The following is a 20583-nucleotide window of genomic DNA, read 5'->3' on the forward strand; positions in this document are numbered from 1 at the left end:
AACACATTGGTACATTACATCTGCATTAACAGATCAACACACCTGTACATTGCATCTGCATCAAGGTATCAACATACCTGTACATTACATCTGCATTAACAGATCAACACACCTGTACATTGCATCTGCATCAAGGTATCAGCACACCTGTACATTACATCTGCATCAAGGTATCAGCACACCTGTACATTACATCTGCATCAAGGTATCAACACACCTGTACATTACATCTGCATCAAGGTATCAACACACCTGTACATTACATCTGCATCAAGGTATCAACACACCTGTACATTACATCTGCATCAAGGTATCAGCACACCTGTACATTACATCTGCATCAAGGTATCAACATACCTGTACATTACATCTGCATTAACAGATCAACACATTGGTACATTGTTTCTGCATCAAGGTATCAGCACACCTGTACATTACATCTGCATCAAGGTATCAGCACACCTGTACATTACATCTGCATCAAGGTATCAACACACCTGTACATTACATCTGCATCAAGGTATCAACACACCTGTACATTACATCTGCATCAAGGTATCAACACACCTGTACATTACATCTGCATCAAGGTATCAGCACACCTGTACATTACATCTGCATCAAGGTATCAGCACACCTGTACATTACATCTGCATCAAGGTATCAACACACCTGTACATTGCATCTGCATCAAGGTGTCAGCACACCTGTACATTACATCTGCATCACAGGATCGGGTTTCAGGCACGCTGACTTGGTTGATGCATGTCATCGATCCCAATTCCGTGGATTGATGCATATAATGTCAAACACTGGGTTGTCTGGTCCAGACTCGTTTTTTTACAGACCGCCATCATATAGCTGGAATATTGCTGATTGCGGCTTTAAACAACAAACAAACAAACAACTTCTGCATCCAGGTATCAGCTGTGCATTACATCTGCATTAAGATCTAGTGGTTGCTTGTCAACAGCAATATCACCTAGAGATATTCATTACTAATATCATAGTCATAAATAACCTGTTATGAGGTCAGGAGCAGATACATTGATCCTATCTCTACCTTCAGCTGGTAATACACATAGTGTGTGGTGTCAGTCCCAATGTATGAATGCCAGTTAAGAAAATATTTAATATCTGACATATTCTCTTGGTCATGCAACATATTTGAGAAATAAGGTTGGCTCAATTCCCATTTGTAGTGTAATAAAGTATAGTTCTCCCCTGAACTATTATAGATAAAGCACGAGGATGCAAGCAGCGTTAACTATAATAGTTCAGGGCAAAACAATATTTTATTTCCCAAACACACATGGGTAAAGCAAACTTTATTAATATGCTGATTTTAAGACTAACCTTGTGTTTTATTGAAGCTGGATTTAAATCAAATCTGTAAAGACCTGTGATGTAAAATGAAAATTATCATAGTGGCGCTTGGCTTACAGATTGTCATATCATTTTTATGGATACAAAATCACAAATTGTTTCTCTGCCTTTATGCATGCATATACAACACAAAAAACAGCGGCCCTGCTCGCTATTAAATGCTATAAAATCTGGAACATTCTTGTCTTGACAAAGGAAAAATAGAGAATTTGAAAGATTTTTTCTCATCCTACCTACCCAATATTTTTACAAAAACAAAATATTGAAGTGTCTATTTTGTAAATATTTATGTTGAAGGTCGAGGCACAAATGTGTTCAGAGAAAAACCGAGGAATGAATAAGAAAGGCCTCATTATGCAAGAAGGGTGGTAACTGTGTGAATGGGGGTTATATTATTTGTTGGAGGAGTTCATTATTCCAACAGTGGGGGTGGGTGGCTGCTGTACAGCTGCAGATTTCAGTTTAAGGACATTTTATGTAAGCTTCATGAGTTACTTACAGGTAGAACAGTGAGGCTGGGAAAGGATGTGCTTGTAGTACTGAATTTAGTTTAACAGGAAGCCTTTTATGTGTTCTTTCCTGGTCTGGGCTTTATTTGATCAACTTATTGAAACAAACATTGAATCGAAGTCAAAGTACTTCATTAATAAGATGAAAGAATAGTGGGCAATTACTAATGCTTGAATTATGCTACAATGTACTTCATGATTAATATCATGTTTGATTTGAAGTTTATATGATTTTGTTTGAAGTGAAATGATCTTGCAAGTGTCAAGTATTTGAATTATATTGAGGAAAGAAACCTTTGCCTAGCATCTACAGTGAATTATGGATTAGAATTGATATTTTGCAACCAATGCTTGTCGTAAGAGGCGACTGAAGGGATCGGTTGGTCAGGCTGTGTGACTTGGTTGATGCATGCAATCGTATCCCAATTTTGCAGATTGATGCTCATGATATCAATCATTAGAGTGTCTGGTCCATATTTGATTATTTACAGACCCCTGTCATAAAGCTGGAACATTGCTGAGTGTGGTAACAAACAAACAAACAAAATCTTTTGAAAAATACATAGACCTGATTGTTATGATCTCAAAGAAAATTTCTTACAAACCTATACTTGTATTGGTATACTTCGAACTGAAATATTGTTCAAAACATTGTGAATCCCAACTCACTTTGTTCATTGATAATAGTAACATTAGCCTCAACAAAACAATGCCTGATGAAAAACAAAAACAACAACTCATAAACAACAAACAAACCTGTATTGTATTATAGTGAAAGCTGCATCTGATTAACAAGCACTACAGTGAAGACGTGCATATATCAGACTAGGGCTGGGACAAGTCCAAATTTACTACCTGGGTACCCACCCCCACACTACCCGACCCTACCCGGGTACCCACTGTAGGTCTCAAGAGAAAGGTTCAAAATGTTGGTTAGAGTTTTTTTACCATAGCACTGGCAAAACGTATTTAGATACATGTATTAAACAATCTGATCATGCATACACTGAAGTTGACTTAAGTTATATCTTTATGTTATGTTATATCAGAAAGAATGGGTGCATATATAGTCAGAAAGCATTAGCGACCTGTAGTGCAACCACTGAGCTGTACTGTATAGAGTATTTGTCATTAAACAATATATCATGTGACTAACCACGGGTCCGGGTAGTCCTGTGGGTGCCTGGTTCCTACTCAGTAGCCACATGACCCGAGTACCCTAGTTACCCGTTCCAGCCATATATCAGACATATATAACACTCAACAATTCTGTCCGTCCCTCCGAGATTTGTGTGTGTAACCTATAACTTGAAAATCACGGCATGGATTCATTTCCAATTTAGCAAACAGTTTCCATACTTATAGAAGAGGTGCAGTGCAAAGTTTGATTGAGATATGTGGATTTTCTTAGAAAATATGAATTGTTTCATGTTTGAACTTAGAATATTATTAACTTCAACATTTATGTGACCTATAACTTGAAAACTACTTTATGGATTCTTTTCCAATGGGGGGGCTACAGTTTCTATGCCAATAGGAAGGTGCAGTCCAAAGTTTGATTTCAATAAGTGTATTTTCAGAGAAAATATTGCTTTTTTCATGTTTTGAACTTAGAAATATGTTGGAGTTGAAGTCGGGGATATTAGTCAGCCCTGCTCACTTTTTGCCTTGTTACTTGTGTTATGTGGCTGACGTCTTCTTTCCAGGTTGTGGCCTGGAGGACAGTGCCGGTGGACAGCTCCTCAATTGGTCGAGTTGCTCGCACCATGGAGCCACTGATTCGACAGGTACGTTGTCCGTTTTGTGATTGTCATATTCTGTGTCTTGGGTTGGGGCTGTGTATATCATCCTTGTTAAGATGGGTTTGGGAATGGGTGGTACGGTGAGTTTTATTTTATCAAACACATTAAGAATTGTCAGAAAATATCCATTCCATTTAACAAAAACTATTTGAGGAGACCTAAACAGATATGCTGCAACAGGTAGATAATATATCAGATTTCTGTGATGTAAAAAAGTGAATAATGCTACTTACTTGCACATGCAATTCATCTGACACATATTCTGATTCTTGACTCTCTGCACGTAACTAAAACTCTTGGATGAGGATTTCATCAATACCCTTTTGAATGACAACATCTAATCTAACTTGATGCACACCATCTTTTAGATCTCTCTCAATAACATAACCCTTTTCGCAGATATTAATAATTTAAAACAGGTTTTTTTTCTTTAAATTTTAAGTCATGATCAAGAAATAAAGAAATGTGGCAGTGACATAAGGCAGCTATTAGCTCACTTTTATTGCAAAGCTTATTTATTGATTTCTTCCAGTAATGATAAAGGTTCCATACATGTATGTTGACCCTGCTTCAGACAGCCCCCTACCTTGCTGCCAGTGTTGGTTGCACCTCATGTCGCTTCCTTCATCACTGACATATTTCTTGAGACATATTAACGGAGTGTCTTTGACCAACAAATTGTAGAAATTGCTTAGCCGTCTTGATATAATGGGGGTAATGGATTTGTTATGTTTAAAAAGTCTATTTTTTGCATATGATAGTTTCAGGGAGATTACAGTATATTGTACCTTTGAATATTTATCCTATCCACATTGTACATTTCCACTGTCATGTAAATCATGTATTTATCATCAACACTGCTAGCCTTGCCATGTTAACACATTTCTATTACAGGTATATAAGCATCAGTTAGTTTATGTTTCTAATGGTAGATCCTTATTGCTTTTCATAATTGAGCTGTAAATGTTTCCGCTCTTGTGCGTAATTTCACATATTTTTCAGTTTTGCTGACTTGCCGTTTTCACTGATCACTTTCGAAGCCATGGCTACGAGAATCTAAGTGAGAATTGACTCCTGTCAGAGATCAATTCTGGTGTGTGCTAGGTTTGTTAGTATCCCCATTTGTCCAACAAAATATTTCATTTGTTGTGTCATTTCTTCCCTTTCAGCAGCTTCACAAGAAAATCAATTAATTTAAGACTAAGTCGAAACAACATTAAAGTTGCTTTTAATGATGTCGGACATGATCTGTAAAGTAAGAACTTTCAGGGTGTCAACTAGGAAATATTTTTTATAGATTCCAGCATAGTTATTTCCTTAAAAATATCACTGTCTCATATGGGTGTAGAGTTTTTCTATCATAACATAGGATATGCATTTCAATGACTTGCTATTGTTTTTCTTCTGCAGAGAATGTAGTAAATAGTTTTGCTCTGTGATTGTATGATTACAATTAATAAGGATTATTTATTCAACACCCTGCAAAATTCTATATGTCAATAACATATGACCTAATAAACCTGATAAACGAGAAACCCCCTATTGAGAGAGTAAGTGATGTTACAATCCAAACAGACTGAGTGATGTGAGATGCAGAATGATCAAAAGGCTATGCACAGTACAGTTAATGTTTTGTATCTTCAATAGTACTTTATGTAAAATATATAATTCATTATTTCATTACATTCAGATGAAGTAGGCCTTTGGTGAATTGCTCTTGTAAATGTTTATCATCCAAAGAAAAGAAAAGAAAGGAACACGGAATAAAAGATGTGATACAGAAGGCACCCCAGCATACAGGCCGCCAGTTCCTTAGGTCCTTATTATAGGGAGCAAAACTTCTCTGAAAAACACTCAGATTCCTTAGTTTGTTTAATTTGTTTTCCGGAACCTGTAGTTAAACAAAAGAACTCATTTTGGAAGAAGCGTAGAAAGGAAAGTGTGATGACGTGTCCATGCACACAGAAGTAGGAGATTTATGAAATGTATATGTCACATGAAGTAATCCGTCTGAAATCCCCCCAACTGCTGTAATATGCTCTCCAAAAGAAATATGCATTGGTCAGTAGAAGAAAGATCTGCTTTGAAAAATGACTGGCAGAGATAGAATGGTTTTGAACCAAAACCTAATGCCCCAACACACATGAAATATGGCACGTGGACCGTGTGATTTCTCTGTGCACGTGGCTGTAGGTAGTCTGCCTCCCGGACTCTATAGAGAGAAAAAATGTAAAAAATCCAATTGAAGCCTAGAATGATTTGGCCAGTCTCGATTGCTTCAGCTCTTGTTCTGGGCTCTATTTAGCTTTTATCCTTTTTATTTTGTAGATATATATTTTTAAATAAGATAACTTTATTTGTGGAACTAAATGTCAGTCTAATTGATAGGGTGTCAGTTTTGATTTTGACACTTCAGTGAAAGTCGGACATATCACTCTGAGCCATTAGTAATGTTGATTTTCTTTATCCATTATAACACATATGGTATCTACTCTTGCTGTAATGCAGTAGTTATCAGAGTGGGAATGCGTCCTATGCAACATGATGAACACCTAAGGCCTATTGGCATGCTTCAAATGGCAGAACTCAGAGACAGGTAGCCAATGGGTTCGATGTGTCTCACTCTGTGATTTGCAGACTTTGGAACAGGCTTCTGCAGACACAGAATGTGAATGATCAGCCTCCACACTGGGCACCGTAGGTCAGCAACACAAGTCCAAGATTGGATAATCAGAAACCAGGCAATCAAATCGCTGTTCACTTGCACTAGGACACTGGAGTTGAAGTTACTGACCAGATATCATCCGCATGCCGCTAATGTGCGTGCTCAGTGACCATGTCTTGTACCACCATTAACAAGTCAATGGTGTTTAGAGCACAGACACTGGGAGAATTGACGGTGGTTTCATGTTATGTTTATCAGATGAGTCCAGATTCACTCTGGACTTCCTGGATAGGTGTTGACATGCCTGGAGGCGTACCAACACATGTCATGGAAATGTCAACATAAGGCAACATGATAGATTTAGGGTTGGGTCTATTTGGATATGGGGCTGGATCACTATGACAGCCAGAACGCCACTGCATATTGTCCATGGAAGGGTCACTGGACAGAACTACCGAGACAACACACTAGCTCCAATAGTTGTGCTGTTTGTGGTGCCACGTTTTGTCTTTCAAGATGATAACATTCATGCTCACGATGCACGTATTAGAACTGACAAACTCCAGCAGCTAAACATCAGAAGGCAATGGCCACAAATGAGTCCTGACCTTTCCCCATGGAGCACGTCTGGAACTTGATCAGTTGGGAGACGTGTACACCGATTTCAAAGGCCAGCCACTATGTTAGCTGAACTGAGCAAGAGAAGTGAACAAGACTCCTCAAATTGTCATTGGGAGATTGATTTCGACCATGCCATGCTGTATAAATGAGTGTTTGACCAATCCTGGAGGGGCATGACCCTTTATTGATCAAGTCATCTCAAATGTTCATTGTTTACTACGAAATCCCTGACGTTCTGCTTGGTTGTTTGCACCCTTACAATACATCTCCAACATGATCAGGTGAATGTCCTGTAACATCTTGTCCTTATCCGTTCATTACCATAACTCGATACACCAACATTTCTGTTATTTTTGGAGAGGCACTACTTATTTTGGAGAGTATATTTATTAGGTAACTCCTTTTACAAAATTCTGCTGACATCCTGGAGGTACCCATTAGTTAAACCTTTGTGTTTCAGTGATAACTGTATGACCTGCATTACTTTGGGCCTTCCTCCTTCCATTACCATATATATGACCAAAATACTATAGCTTTGAAATACTATGGCTTCTTGTGAAGATCCAGGTTAGAATAGGTCTTCAGCAACCCATGCTTGTCGTAAAAGGCAAATAACGTGATCTGGTGCTCAGGCTCACTTACTTGGTTGATGCATGTCATTGTATCCCAATTGTGTGGATCCCAATTGTGTCAACCACTGGATTGTCTGGTCCAGACTCCATTATTTACAGACCGCTGTCATATAGTTTGAATATTGTTGAGTACGGCGTTAAATGACAAACAAACAAACAAACAAACAAACAAACAAACAAACCATAGCTTCACCATTCTGAGCACTGCACCAGAAGCACCAGCAAGTGTGACCACATGTCAGATGTACTGACACAGGTCCATCAGCAGAATCATATCAACCTACTGTCCACTGCATTATTAACTACCAAAACACATAGCAGCGTTACTCACACTTTAAAACATAATACCTCTAACTTTTGCAGAATAACTCTTGTTATGAACTTTTGTAAAGATTGTCTTTTAACATGCATAACTCCTTATGCTGGGTGCCTAGCACCTCCTCATGTTGTGTGTGCAGGTGGCTGGGGTGCCTGTAGTTGTAGTGACAGTTTACGGACAATTACACAAACTGGATTTGCCCCCATTGTCTGATTGGGTCATATGTTATTAAACCTGCAAGGTGCCACGCTGTATAGCTGAATGACTTTGTGAAGTAAACATGAAATGAGCAACTTCAATACACTCCTAACAATTCTGAAGTATGTGGATTTTATCTCCTCAGCACAGTTCTCCAAATGCCTATTTATTTGCAGTGATTTTTGAACTCTGTATCTCTATACTTGTCACAACATTTGTGTACATTGCTGCTTTAATCCTTGACACATATCGTAGATGACTTGTCTGCATGATTATGTTTGTATCTGTTACCATAGTTACTTGTCTGTTCATTCCAATAGAAGAGAAAATTACCTTAGTGCCCTTTTATTGCAGGTGTTTGTCACAGGGGGCGACAGCCAGGAGGAGTTCTACAGACAGGTGAGTTCCACGTTCCCATTGTACCTGATTAAGTCTTCCTTGGATTTCCACCATGTCTGTCTGCTAAACTTGAGATAATGTCCCCTTGACCTGATTTCCTGTGAGATAATGTACATCTTCTAAAGGCAAGGGAGTTAACTGACTATAAAAGTCCAGTTTCCACCCTTGCCGAACTAGGCTGGAATAATGGTGTTCTATTTTGGCTGGACTAACGAGTCTATGCACACTCCAATCAAAATCACGTAAAAACAAAATCAACATTGGGTTCGTAAACTGCCATGCAAATAACTGTCAATTGCCGGATTTGCAAAGCATGTCAACTTAGCGTCAACAGATATTTTCCAAATTTTTAATTTTTTTTAAATAAGGTGATTTCATGCACTTTGTGAAGTAAGACTCGTTTTGTTACAATATATATCTTGATTAGCGATCAGATCGTCTTCAGTTGTTGCCACCATTATGTTTGAAGCAAGTGCAAGTGATATTAGAGGTGGAATCTGATTGGTCTACAGGAGGGACATAGAAGGGACATAGAAGGGACATAACTCGTAATAGCCACTTGTAGTGCTGCGATCGAACCCAGAAAATCAGGGTTAGTTCGACAAGGGTGGAAACTGGACTTTTACAGTCAGTTAATTCCTTTGCCTTGGGTAGATGGATAATGTACTGATGAGATAATGTCCTCAGGATAAAATGTACACTTGAGACAAGCACCCCTGTGGAAACAGTACCCTCAGCCCTACCCAAACACTGAGATTGGTCAATACTATGGCTGAATTAGATAATCACCTGATTTCCTTGCAACAAACAAATGACCTATATAGGTCCGTGGACAAACTATACATGTCCATATGAGTGTGCGTATGTGCTAGGTCTTCTGTGTGATGTTTTAAGATGTGGTCTTTATTGCATGGAGTTTGTGATGGGAGGCTTTAAGGGTTGCCTATCAGTTGATAGTGTGAGCAGCTGAATGAACATTTAGGAAAAGCTTTTTGATGCATGTATGTCTGGATTTAGGCAACACAAAACATCTAGTTTTTTTCAATGAGATTCTAGATTTAAGGTCTATACAATTGTTAATTGGTAGTTCAAGTACACAGTCAGACAACAGCAATCTGTTTGAGAACAATTAATGGTTATGTATATATAAACCAAGATTTTGCTTTTGGAATTGGAGAAGTGCACATGATTCATAACAGGATCACTGTGCGTGAAATGTTTTTTAATGAGATATATTATATATTTTTGCCTAATAAAATTTATTTACATGACAAGATAATATACAATTTTGATCCAATACAGAAACTAAATATTTTGGATGTGTTTTATTCTTGTGTTGGAAACATAGGAGGCTCAAGCAGCTCAGGTAGGCTAGGAAGATGTGTAGGATGTCCTGTCACTGTGTGGTATTGTCTCCTTAACATGCTGCATTCTTTGTTGACATAGTTTTTATTCAACATTCACTTCAGCTTTTTGCATTGTGGTATTTGCATGTAGACATATTAGTGCTACAAATGGTACATATCTAATTTTGACATTTTCAGTTTTCACTTCTTATACTAATCGAAAATATGTTACATATTCCTAAATAGTGTTTTTGCTACATTAGATTACTACAGTATTTAACAGTGTTTTTTATCATTGTTGTAGTTATATAGTTACTAGAGTTTTTATTCCCCATTCGATGTACAGTGGACAGTTTACCTCACTGGCCATCAGTAGGTGTTAGAGTCCAGGCCTAGGTCCTAACTACTGACCATTCCTTACAAGAACGTGCACACACATATATCATCCTGGTGGGGATGCATATTACTCAATCAGTAATTAGGAAATTTTGATTTGGTAATTTCCATAGAACCAAGTAGGATTTATGGTGTTTGAAGTTAAGCCTGTTTCAGGAGTGTATCTCTTTGTCAGTAAAGTAGATTGCTTTGATGTCGACACAGTTCTGCTAAAAGAGACGTAAAACCTACAGACTCACTCACTCAGTTGGCAATGATTATTGAAAGTTTGCGATATTAACCTTTTCATATCAGTTTTGCTGTGTATTAAAATATATACATGTCAGATTTGCAGTGCCATTTTAGTTGGTGTGTTTTCTCATTAATAATCCTGCACATAGTCCTGGTTCAGTGTGCACATGTATTGATAGGGTGTTGGTGCATGCGTGTGTATAGCACAGGCATGACATGTTGTTGTTGTTGTTTTTGAAATCCGAGTTGTTGAAATCCGAGTTGTTGTTTTCATATCTTTGACCTTGTCAGTCATACTATGTCATTTGGGTTGGTGACAAATATGAAAATCAGGTCAGTGAATGACAATAATTTTATACGTAAAAAGACATGAAGGGTTAATATATTCTTATGGCATATGAAATATATGTGTGCAATAATGACTGTTAAAAATTTGTTATGGTGACTTTTTGTAAGACAAATCTAATGAACATAAAATTAAATGAGTGTTACTTTTTAGAACTTGAAATATTAAAACATTCCAGGTCCTTAGTCTTTGGAAGTCTATAAGAACACAGTCACTACAAGAACATAAATTAAAAGGTTCCAGACTTATTTGGAAATATGTGTTTGTTTTTTTCCAAGTTTAGATAATCATATTTGTGTAAGATTGGTGGAGAAATATACTGATTCCTGAAGAAAGGAAACATGAATGTGCCACATGCACGGGTAAAAACATTGTATAAGGATAGATCACATATTTAGAAATAAGTTAATTGGAGGACTGGAGAACGGAGAAGGGAAAAAAGTTATTGTGCATACCTGCACATGATATGTATGGGGGACAAGCAGACATGGAGAAATAGGTTTGGTGCACACATATGAAGAGAAATAAGTTTGTTTGCACACACATGAAGAGAAATAAGGTTGTTTGCACACACATGAAGAGAAATAAGGTTGTTTGCACACACATGAAGAGAAATAAGGTTGTTTGCACACACATGAAGAGAAATAAGGTTGTTTGCACACACATGAAGAGAAATAAGTTTGTTTGCACACACATGAAGAGAAATAAGGTTGTTTGCACACACATGAAGAGAAATAAGTTTGTTTGCACACACATGAAGAGAAATAAGTTTGTTTGCACACACATGAAGAGAAATATGTTTGTTGCTCACACAATGTGTATTGAGTGATGTTGTTGTGACAGATGTACCTCCTGCGGAAGTATGCATCTCACCACATCCCCACTGACACCCGACGCTTCTACATCTGCAGCCTCCATCATGAGATCATTGTGTACAAGGTAAGCTGACAACTGTGTCTCACAATATCATCTCGCCAGTGTGGTCACTTGGACAACTGGGGATGTTGTCAGTAAGGGTGAAAAACTCTATCCGAGTCATGGTTATGACTATGATGAACCAGCTAGTTGTTGCTGTTGCCACTTGTATGTGGGGTAGTACACACTACTACCACTTGTATGTGGGGTAGTACACACTACTACCACTTGTATGTGGGGTAGTACACACTACTACCACATGTATGTGGGGTAGTACACACTACTACCACTTGTATGTGGGGTAGTACACACTACTACCACTTGTATGTGGGGTAGTACACACTACTACCACATGTATGTGGGGTAGTACACACTACTACCACTTGTATGTGGGGTAGTACACACTACTACCACTTGTATGTGGGGTAGTACACACTACTACACACTACTACCACTTGTATGTTGGGTAGTACACACTACTACCACTTGTATGTTGGGTAGTACACACTACTACCACTTGTTTGTGGGGTAGTACAAACTACTACCACTTGTATTAGGGGTAGTACACACTACTACCACTTGTATGTGGGGTAGTACACACTACTACCACATGTATGTGGGGTAGTACACACTACTACCACTTGTATGTGAGGTAGTGCACACTACTACACACTACTACCACTTGTATGTGGGGTAGTACACACTACTACCACTTGTATGGGGTAGTACACACTACTACCACTTGTATGGGGTAGTACACACTAGTACCACTTGTATGTGGGGTAGTACACACTACTACCACTTGTATGTGGGGTAGTACACACTACTACCACATGTATGTGGGGTAGTACACACTACTACCACTTGTATGTGGGGTAGTACACACTACTACCACTTGTATGTGGGGTAGTACACACTACTACCACATGTATGTGGGGTAGTACACACTACTACCACTTGTATGTGGGGTAGTACACACTACTACCACTTGTATGTGGGGTAGTACACACTACTACACACTACTACCACTTGTATGTTGGGTAGTACACACTACTACCACTTGTATGTTGGGTAGTACACACTACTACCACTTGTATGTGGGGTAGTACAAACTACTACCACTTGTATTAGGGGTAGTACACACTACTACCACTTGTATGTGGGGTAGTACACACTACTACCACATGTATGTGGGGTAGTACACACTACTACCACTTGTATGTGAGGTAGTGCACACTACTACACACTACTACCACTTGTATGTGGGGTAGTACACACTACTACCACTTGTATGGGGTAGTACACACTACTACCACTTGTATGGGGTAGTACACACTAGTACCACTTGTATGTGGGGTAGTACACACTACTACCACTTGAATGTGGGGTAGTACACACTACTACCACTTGTTTGTGGGGTAGTACACACTACTACCAGTTGTATGTGGGGTAGTACACACTACTTCCACTTGCATGTGGGGTAGTACACACTACTATCACTTGTATGTGGGGTAGAACACACTACTACCACTTGTATGTGGGGTAGTACACACTACTACCACTTGAATGTGGGGTAGTACACACTACTACCACTTGTTTGTGGGGTAGTACACACTACTACCACTTGTATGTGGGGTAGTACACACTACTACCACTTGTATGGGGTAGTACACACTAGTACCACTTGTATGTGGGGTAGTACACACTACTACCACTTGTATGTGGGATAGTACACACTACTACCACTTGTATGGGGTAGTACACACTACTACCACTTGTATGGGGTAGTACACACTAGTACCACTTGTATGTGGGGTAGTACACACTACTACCACTTGTATGTGGGGTAGTACACACTACTACCACATGTATGTGGGGTAGTACACACTACTACCACTTGTATGTGGGGTAGTACACACTACTACCACTTGTATGTGGGGTAGTACACACAATTGCCACATGTATGTGGGGTAGTACACACTACTACCACATGTATGTGGGGTAGTACACACTACTACCACTTGTATGTGGGGTAGTACACACTACTACCACATGTATGTGGGGTAGTACACACTACTACCACTTGTTTGTGGGGTAGTACACACTACTACCACTTGTATGTGGGGTAGTACACACTACTACCACTTGCATGTGGGGTAGTACACACTACTACCACTTGCATGTGGGGTAGTACACACTACTATCACTTGCATGTGGGGTAGTACACACTACTATCACTTGTATGTGGGGTAGTACACACTACTACCACTTGTATGTGGGGTAGTACACACTACTACCACATGTATGTGGGGTAGTACACACTACTACCACTTGTATGTGGGGTAGTACACACTACTACCACATGTATGCGGGGTAGTACACACTACTACCACTTGTACAACACGTGCATCAAAGAGTTACCACATCTTAGTAGTTACTACTACTACCAGAACATGTTGTGAGATCAGGGGTGTTCCTTTCATGTGAAAACAAGTACTCAAGTCACTGATGCCGACTCTTTTGTCTGATATCCAGGGTCTTCTGAGCACAGACCAGCTGTGGAAGTACTACTACGATCTGACAGACCCTGATTTTGAGACCCACATTGCCCTTATCCACAGTCGCTTCTCCACCAACACCTTCCCCAGCTGGGAGAGGGCTCACCCTCAGAGGTTTGTATGTCCTCTTGCCGGCCCACCCCAAGTAGGTTCACCCCTAGTAGGTTCACCCCAAGTAGGTTCACCCCTAGTAGGTTCACCCCTAGTAGGTTCACCCCTAGTATGTTCACCCCTAGTATGTTCACCCCTAGTATGTTCACCCCTAGTATGTTCACCCCTAGTATGTTCACCCCTAGTATGTTCACCCCTAGTATGTTCACCCCTAGTAGGTTCACCCTGAGTAGGTTCACCCCGAGTAGGTTCACCCCGAGTAGGTTCACCCCGAGTAGGTTCACCCCGAGTAGGCTCAGCCCGAGTAGGCTCAGCCCGAGTAGGCTCAGCCCGAGTAGGTTCACCCCCAGTAGGTTCACCCCGAGTAGGCTCAGCCCGAGTAGGCTCAGCCCGAGTGGGTTCACCCCCAGTGGGTTCACCCCCAGGAGATTCACCCCGAGTAGGCTCACCCCGAGTAGGCTCACCCCTAGTAGGCTCACCCCGAGTAGGCTCACCCCAGTAGGTTCACCCCGAGTAGGCTCACTCCCAGTAGGTTCACCCCGAATAGGCTCAGCCCGAGTAGGCTCAGCCCGAGTAGGCTCACCCCCAGTAGGTTCACCCCGAGTAGGTTCACCCCGAGTAGGCTCTACCAGAGTAGGTTCACCCCTAGTATGTTCACCCCGAGTAGGTTCACCCCGAGTAGGTTCACCCCCAGTAGGTTCACCCCGAGTAGGCTCAGCCCGAGTAGGCTCACCCCCAATTGGTTCACCCCAAGTAGGTTCACCCTGAGTAGGTTCACCCCGAGTAGGTTCACCCCTAGTATGTTCACCCCTAGTATGTTCACCCCGAGTATGTTCACCCCAAGTAGGCTCACCCCCAGTAGGTTCATCCCGAGTAGGTTCATCCCGAGTAGGTTCACCCCCAGTAGGTTCACCCCCAGTAGGCTCACCCCCAGTAGGCTCACCCCGAGAAGGTTGGCCCCTAGTAGGTTCAGCCCCAGTAGGTTCACCCTGAGTAGGCTCACCCCAAGTAGGTTCAATCCGAGTAGGCTCACCCCCAGTAGGTTAACCCAGAGTAGGTTTACCCCAAGTCGGTTCACCCCAAGTAGGTTCACCCGAGTACTGATACACCCAAAGGGGGAGGGAGAACCAGGTTCACCGGGAGTGGGTTCACCCCGAGTAGGTTCACCCCGAGTAGGTTCACCCGAGTACTGATACACCCAAAGGGGGAGGGAGAACCAGGTTCACCGGGAGTAGGTTCACCCAAGTGCCGATACACCTAAAGGGGGAGGGAGAACCAGGTTCACCCCGAGTACGTTCACCCGAGTACTGATACACCCAAAGGGGGAGGGAGAACCAGGTTCACCCCGAGTAGGTTCACCCAAGTGCTGATACACCTAAAGGGGGAGGGAGAACCAGGTTCACCCCGAGCACGTTCACCCGAGTACTGATACACCCAAAGGGGGAGGGAGAACCAGGTTCACCGGGAGTAGGTTCACCCCGAGTAGGTTCACCCCGAGTAGGTTCACCCCGAGTAGGTTCACCCGAGTACTGATACACCCAAAGGGGGAGGGAGAACCAGGTTCACCCCGAGTAGGTTCACCCGAGTACTGATACACCCAAAGGGGTAGGGAGAACCAGGTTCACCCCGAGTAGGTTCACCAAGTGCTGATACACCCAAAGGGGGAGGGAGAACCAGGTTCACCCCGAGTACGTTCACCCGAGTACCGATACACCCAAAGGGGGAGGGAGAACCAGGTTCACCCCGAGTAGGTTCACCCGAGTACTGATACACCCAAAGGGGGAGGGAGAACCAGGTTCACCCCGAGTAGGTTCACCCGAGTACTGATACACCCAAAGGGGTAGGGAGAACCAGGTTCACCCCGAGTAGGTTCACCAAGTGCTGATACACCCAAAGGGGGAGGGTCAACCCTTTGCAGTTGGAGGCAACAGATGGCTGCTGAGTGTGGCAGGAGATATGTAGCACAGGGCATTGGACAGTTGACAGGCCTAGCAAAAGTAATTCAAGTCCCCTCTTTACTTCTGTTTTTATGAACTAGTTCAACTGCAATTGTCAGTATAACAGTAGATGGGGTTGCCCAGGTTACACAGAGACTCTCGACACAGACCCGGGACAAAGGCTCCCCATTATCACATAGTAGAGTAGCCCATTCGGTGTCAGTGCACACATTGCACCCTAGTCACAGGTTCTGTTTCCTATGTGGATACATTTGTTAAAGTCTTGGTGTTCTGACATACCAAGTCGGTACAGGCCTTTTAAAGATTGTGACATCTCCAATACTGTGTTGCTGACATGTCCATGTGCCCTGCCCAGATACCTGGCCCATAATGGGGAGATCAACACCCTGCGCGGCAACGTGAACTTGATGAAGGCCAGGGAGGGGGTGATGCACAGCCAGGTGTACGACGACAAGCTGAAGATGGTCTACCCCGTGGTGGAGGAGGGCATGTCTGACTCCGGCTGTGTCGACAACGTCCTGGAGTTTCTCTGCATGGCTGGAGGCAGGTCTCTCCCAGAGGTCAGTGGACTGACACACAAAACATCGTCCAATGTCCTGCTGTTGTTTAACACTGCAGTTTGATATCAATCCCTGAATAATAAGTTAACACAAGAGGGATCTCCAAATGTTCATATCTAAAGAGTAAATCGCCCAGTGATATGGATATGTGCATCATATCAACTGAATAAGTACAACTTTTTTTTAAACTTTGTGACAAATCTTTTCAAAAGCCTGATTTAATAGTCACTACATTGATTTGCTGTGTAATATATGCTCCTATTATGTTAAATGTGGTGAATGTGGTAATTATCAGTTACATGTTTCATACCACAAGCCGGAGGCTAACATGCCGACATGTGCCATTGCAAAAGAAGTAATACAAATTGATGGAAAAAAGGTGTTCAATGGAGCTGAGGTGAACTTGTGCTGTGTCGCATGAATTTCATTGACTCCCGCTCAGAAATTTCTTTCCCTCCCAAACGGGGTACATTGTATTTTATCAAAATCACATGAACCAATCAGGTCCCAACATTCAGACAATGAGGTAAGATAAGAAACTCTCATGTCCCCACAGGCTGTGATGACCATGGTGCCGGAGGCATGGCAGAATGACAAGAACATGTCCATGGACAAGAAGGCTTTCTACAGGTGGAGCGCCTTTGCCATGGAGCCCTGGGACGGACCTGGTAGGCACATTATGCTGGTCAATGAAGACTGTCATATTCACAAAGAAATGTCATTGTTTCATGTGTGATTTGGTTTTGTTGCTGGGGAATCCCTAAGTGATTATTTACTCACTTCATCTTTGAACAAACTATAGTTGATTTTGTAGACTTAATTGCTGTTGATGAAGTTAAGTGTTTGATTACTGACTTGTCTACTGCAGCTCTGCTGACCTTCACTGATGGCCGATATATTGGAGCCATTCTTGACCGCAATGGCCTGCGTCCATCTCGGTTCTATGTTACCAAAGACAACTTCATGTACATGTCCAGTGAGGTGGGCGTCACTAACAGACTTCCTAGTGAGATCATTCAGAAGGTAAGTTGTTGATGTATCTGGGTCACATTTTGATCAGGTCCTTATTTGTGCATTTGTTAGAGATGACCAGACTCCCAGAGACATGCAGGTTACCAGACGTAGTAATTATTCCACCAAGATAACTGAACCACAGTGTTATGTGATGCAAGTCCCTCTGATTGTGTGTCTCCTCCTCACCAGGGTCGGCTGAAGCCGGGACGTATGTTGCTGGTGGACACAAAGGAGAAAGTCTTCATGAAGGACGAAGTTCTCAAGTCACAGATTTGCTCCATCAGACCAGTGGGCAAGTGGTTGTCTGAGGTGAGTACAGTCAGACCAGTGGACAAGTGGTTGTCCAAGAGAGTACAGTCAGACCGGTGGACAAGTGGTTGTCCAAGAGAGTACAGGCACAGTTGCTGTAATATGCTTTGCAGACTTGTGTCCCTTAGTAATGTCAGAATCCACTTGAAGCCCAGATTTGCCCTGATTATTGTCTTTGTCTGCACTCTACCATTGCTCATTGCAGTTTGGGCTTTCCTTCCTGATTTAGCTGACATGCCTTGAAATACTGTTCATTGCAGTATTGAACCCAACTCATTCACTCACTCACTGAAATGAAGAGTAACAGTGTCATATAATTATTTTGTATTTGAGTTTATTAGATTGGCACTGTTCAGAAAATGTGCCACAACAAGTCAGTTAGTTTGTGTGTTGAATGATTCCACTGTTCACTCCCCTTGCAGACTATATCCATGGCCGAGCTGCAGAGGTCTCACAACTCAGGCAGCCTTGAACCCCCAGAGGTTGTGCGCCATGACTTGGGCCGCGGGAGTTGTGTGGAGGAGGATTCTCGACTGCCCATGTTCGGCTACACCATCGAGGCCCTCAACATGCTGGTCTTGCCCATGATCAGGGACAAGTAAGTGCTCTAAAGCAGACTTTAGTTAATATCGTGACCTTTTTTGTCTTCCACTAGATATGTCCAGCTTTGGGAAACTTGCTCATTGTCAGACATGTCTGACATAGGGACCAGGGTTAGAATAGGTATCCAGGACATCATTGCTGGTTATAAGAGGTGAGTTTCTCTGTGACTAGACATGTCTGACATAGGGACCAGGGTTAGAATAGGTATCCAGGACATCATTGCTGGTTATAAGAGGTGAGTTTCTAGGGTCATTACGTCACTGGTTTGACTTGTCCAGATTAATTTATATACTAACTCCCATAATAGCTGGAATATTGTTGACGAAGGCAATAAACAACATCAGCCATTTCTACTGGAGAGTATACATGGACTTTTCCTTCAGGAAAGAAGCTCTTGGTTCTATGGGAAATGATACTCCACTGGCCTGTCTGTCTCGCTTCAACCCCCTCGTGTTCGAGTACTTCAAGCAGCTGTTTGCCCAGGTCACCAACCCTCCCATCGACCCCTTCAGGGAGAAGATCGTCATGTCACTGGTACGTTCACTCTTTCCTTTCAGTCTTGTTCAGGAACTGTTCTGCTGAACTCTTTTTTTCACTGAATCTGTCTCTGCTCCGAGTAAGCTTGACCTGTTGACCTGTTGCAGGCATGCCCTGTGGGTCCAGAGGCGAACATCCTGGAACCGAGCGCGGAGCAGTGTCAGCGTCTGTGGCTGGAGCAACCCATCCTCTCACTGTGGGACATGGAGGTGCTGAAGAACTGCAACCACAAGGGATGGAAGGTAGGGGCCAGAGCAGCCACTCTCACTGCAGCAGAGATAAATCTATACTTTGGGACTGCGGGATTCATGCAGTATCACAGCATATTAATAATGGGGAGTTTTGCTTACAAATTTAAGTGGTCAGATGTGTAATCCATGACTAATGGTCATTGAATGCAATCATCAAGGATGCATAAAATTACTTCCGATATGAAAACATCTGCCTTTAAGATCTCAAAGGAAATGGGAATTGTCAATGCTGCCTATAAGATTTAGATATTTGTCACAATGTCATAGTCCAATCAGCATTCGAGTATCAAGGAATAATATTCCGCAGTCAGTCGCAATTTATCACAGTACATATCCATGAATGTCTGAATGTCAGATTGGAGGTCATTATTGCATCCCTAGATGCTCACATGTAGGTTTGTGTGTCAGACCAAGTTGATCGACATGGTGTTCCCACTTGAGGCCGGCCCGGACGGCCTCCTACCAGCCCTCAATTCTGTGTGTGAGCAGGCCGCTGCAGCAGCAGAAGACGACTACAAGCTCATTGTGTTATCTGACAGGAAGGCCGATAAGGACTTTGTTCCTATCAGGTAATGATGACTAAATACCCAATAGATGGGGCTACAATTTATTCCTTGAATAGAGACTTTTGCAAGGGGCTGTCTTTGTCAGTCAGGTCATATATAAAAAGGGACTGATCATTTATAATAGGGCCAGTGCAAGGGGTCATGAAAAAATGACACAATGAAAGTGTGTGTGTGTGTTTTGTGTGTCCCAAAGTTTATCACAACTGGTGGTGGTGGGTGGGGGACATGAAAAACTGACACAAATTTTATTTTTTCAAATAAAAACTTTGGTACATTATTTAGGGACTGGTCATTTATAATAGGGAAGGGGGTTTCAATAAATATGTTACATGTATGTTACAAAATATCATC

The 20583-nt window shown here is 41.9% G+C and overlaps 1 protein-coding gene across 4 annotated transcripts in view; it reads left to right on the plus strand.

Moving 5' to 3' along the window:
- LOC124116337 (glutamate synthase [NADH]-like) overlaps nucleotides 1–20583 on the plus strand; it is a 129130-nt gene that overhangs the window by 63824 nt on the left and 44723 nt on the right. The window contains exons 6-18 of one of the 4 annotated variants that reach the window (XM_046477634.2): nucleotides 3602–3682; nucleotides 8487–8531; nucleotides 9880–9897; nucleotides 11694–11789; nucleotides 14301–14437; nucleotides 16748–16952; nucleotides 17509–17620; nucleotides 17821–17975; nucleotides 18156–18275; nucleotides 18698–18873; nucleotides 19262–19412; nucleotides 19523–19657; nucleotides 20075–20235. In XM_046477634.2, coding sequence (XP_046333590.2) covers nucleotides 3602–3682; nucleotides 8487–8531; nucleotides 9880–9897; nucleotides 11694–11789; nucleotides 14301–14437; nucleotides 16748–16952; nucleotides 17509–17620; nucleotides 17821–17975; nucleotides 18156–18275; nucleotides 18698–18873; nucleotides 19262–19412; nucleotides 19523–19657; nucleotides 20075–20235 — 1592 coding nt within the window. The other 3 variants (XM_046477637.2, XM_046477635.2, XM_046477636.2) reach the window with 3 other exon arrangements.

The sequence above is a fragment of the Haliotis rufescens genome, unplaced genomic scaffold (genome assembly GCF_023055435.1).
Source record: "Haliotis rufescens isolate VD_foot unplaced genomic scaffold, xgHalRufe1.0.p SCAF_5, whole genome shotgun sequence".
NCBI classification, from domain to species: domain Eukaryota; kingdom Metazoa; phylum Mollusca; class Gastropoda; order Lepetellida; family Haliotidae; genus Haliotis; species Haliotis rufescens.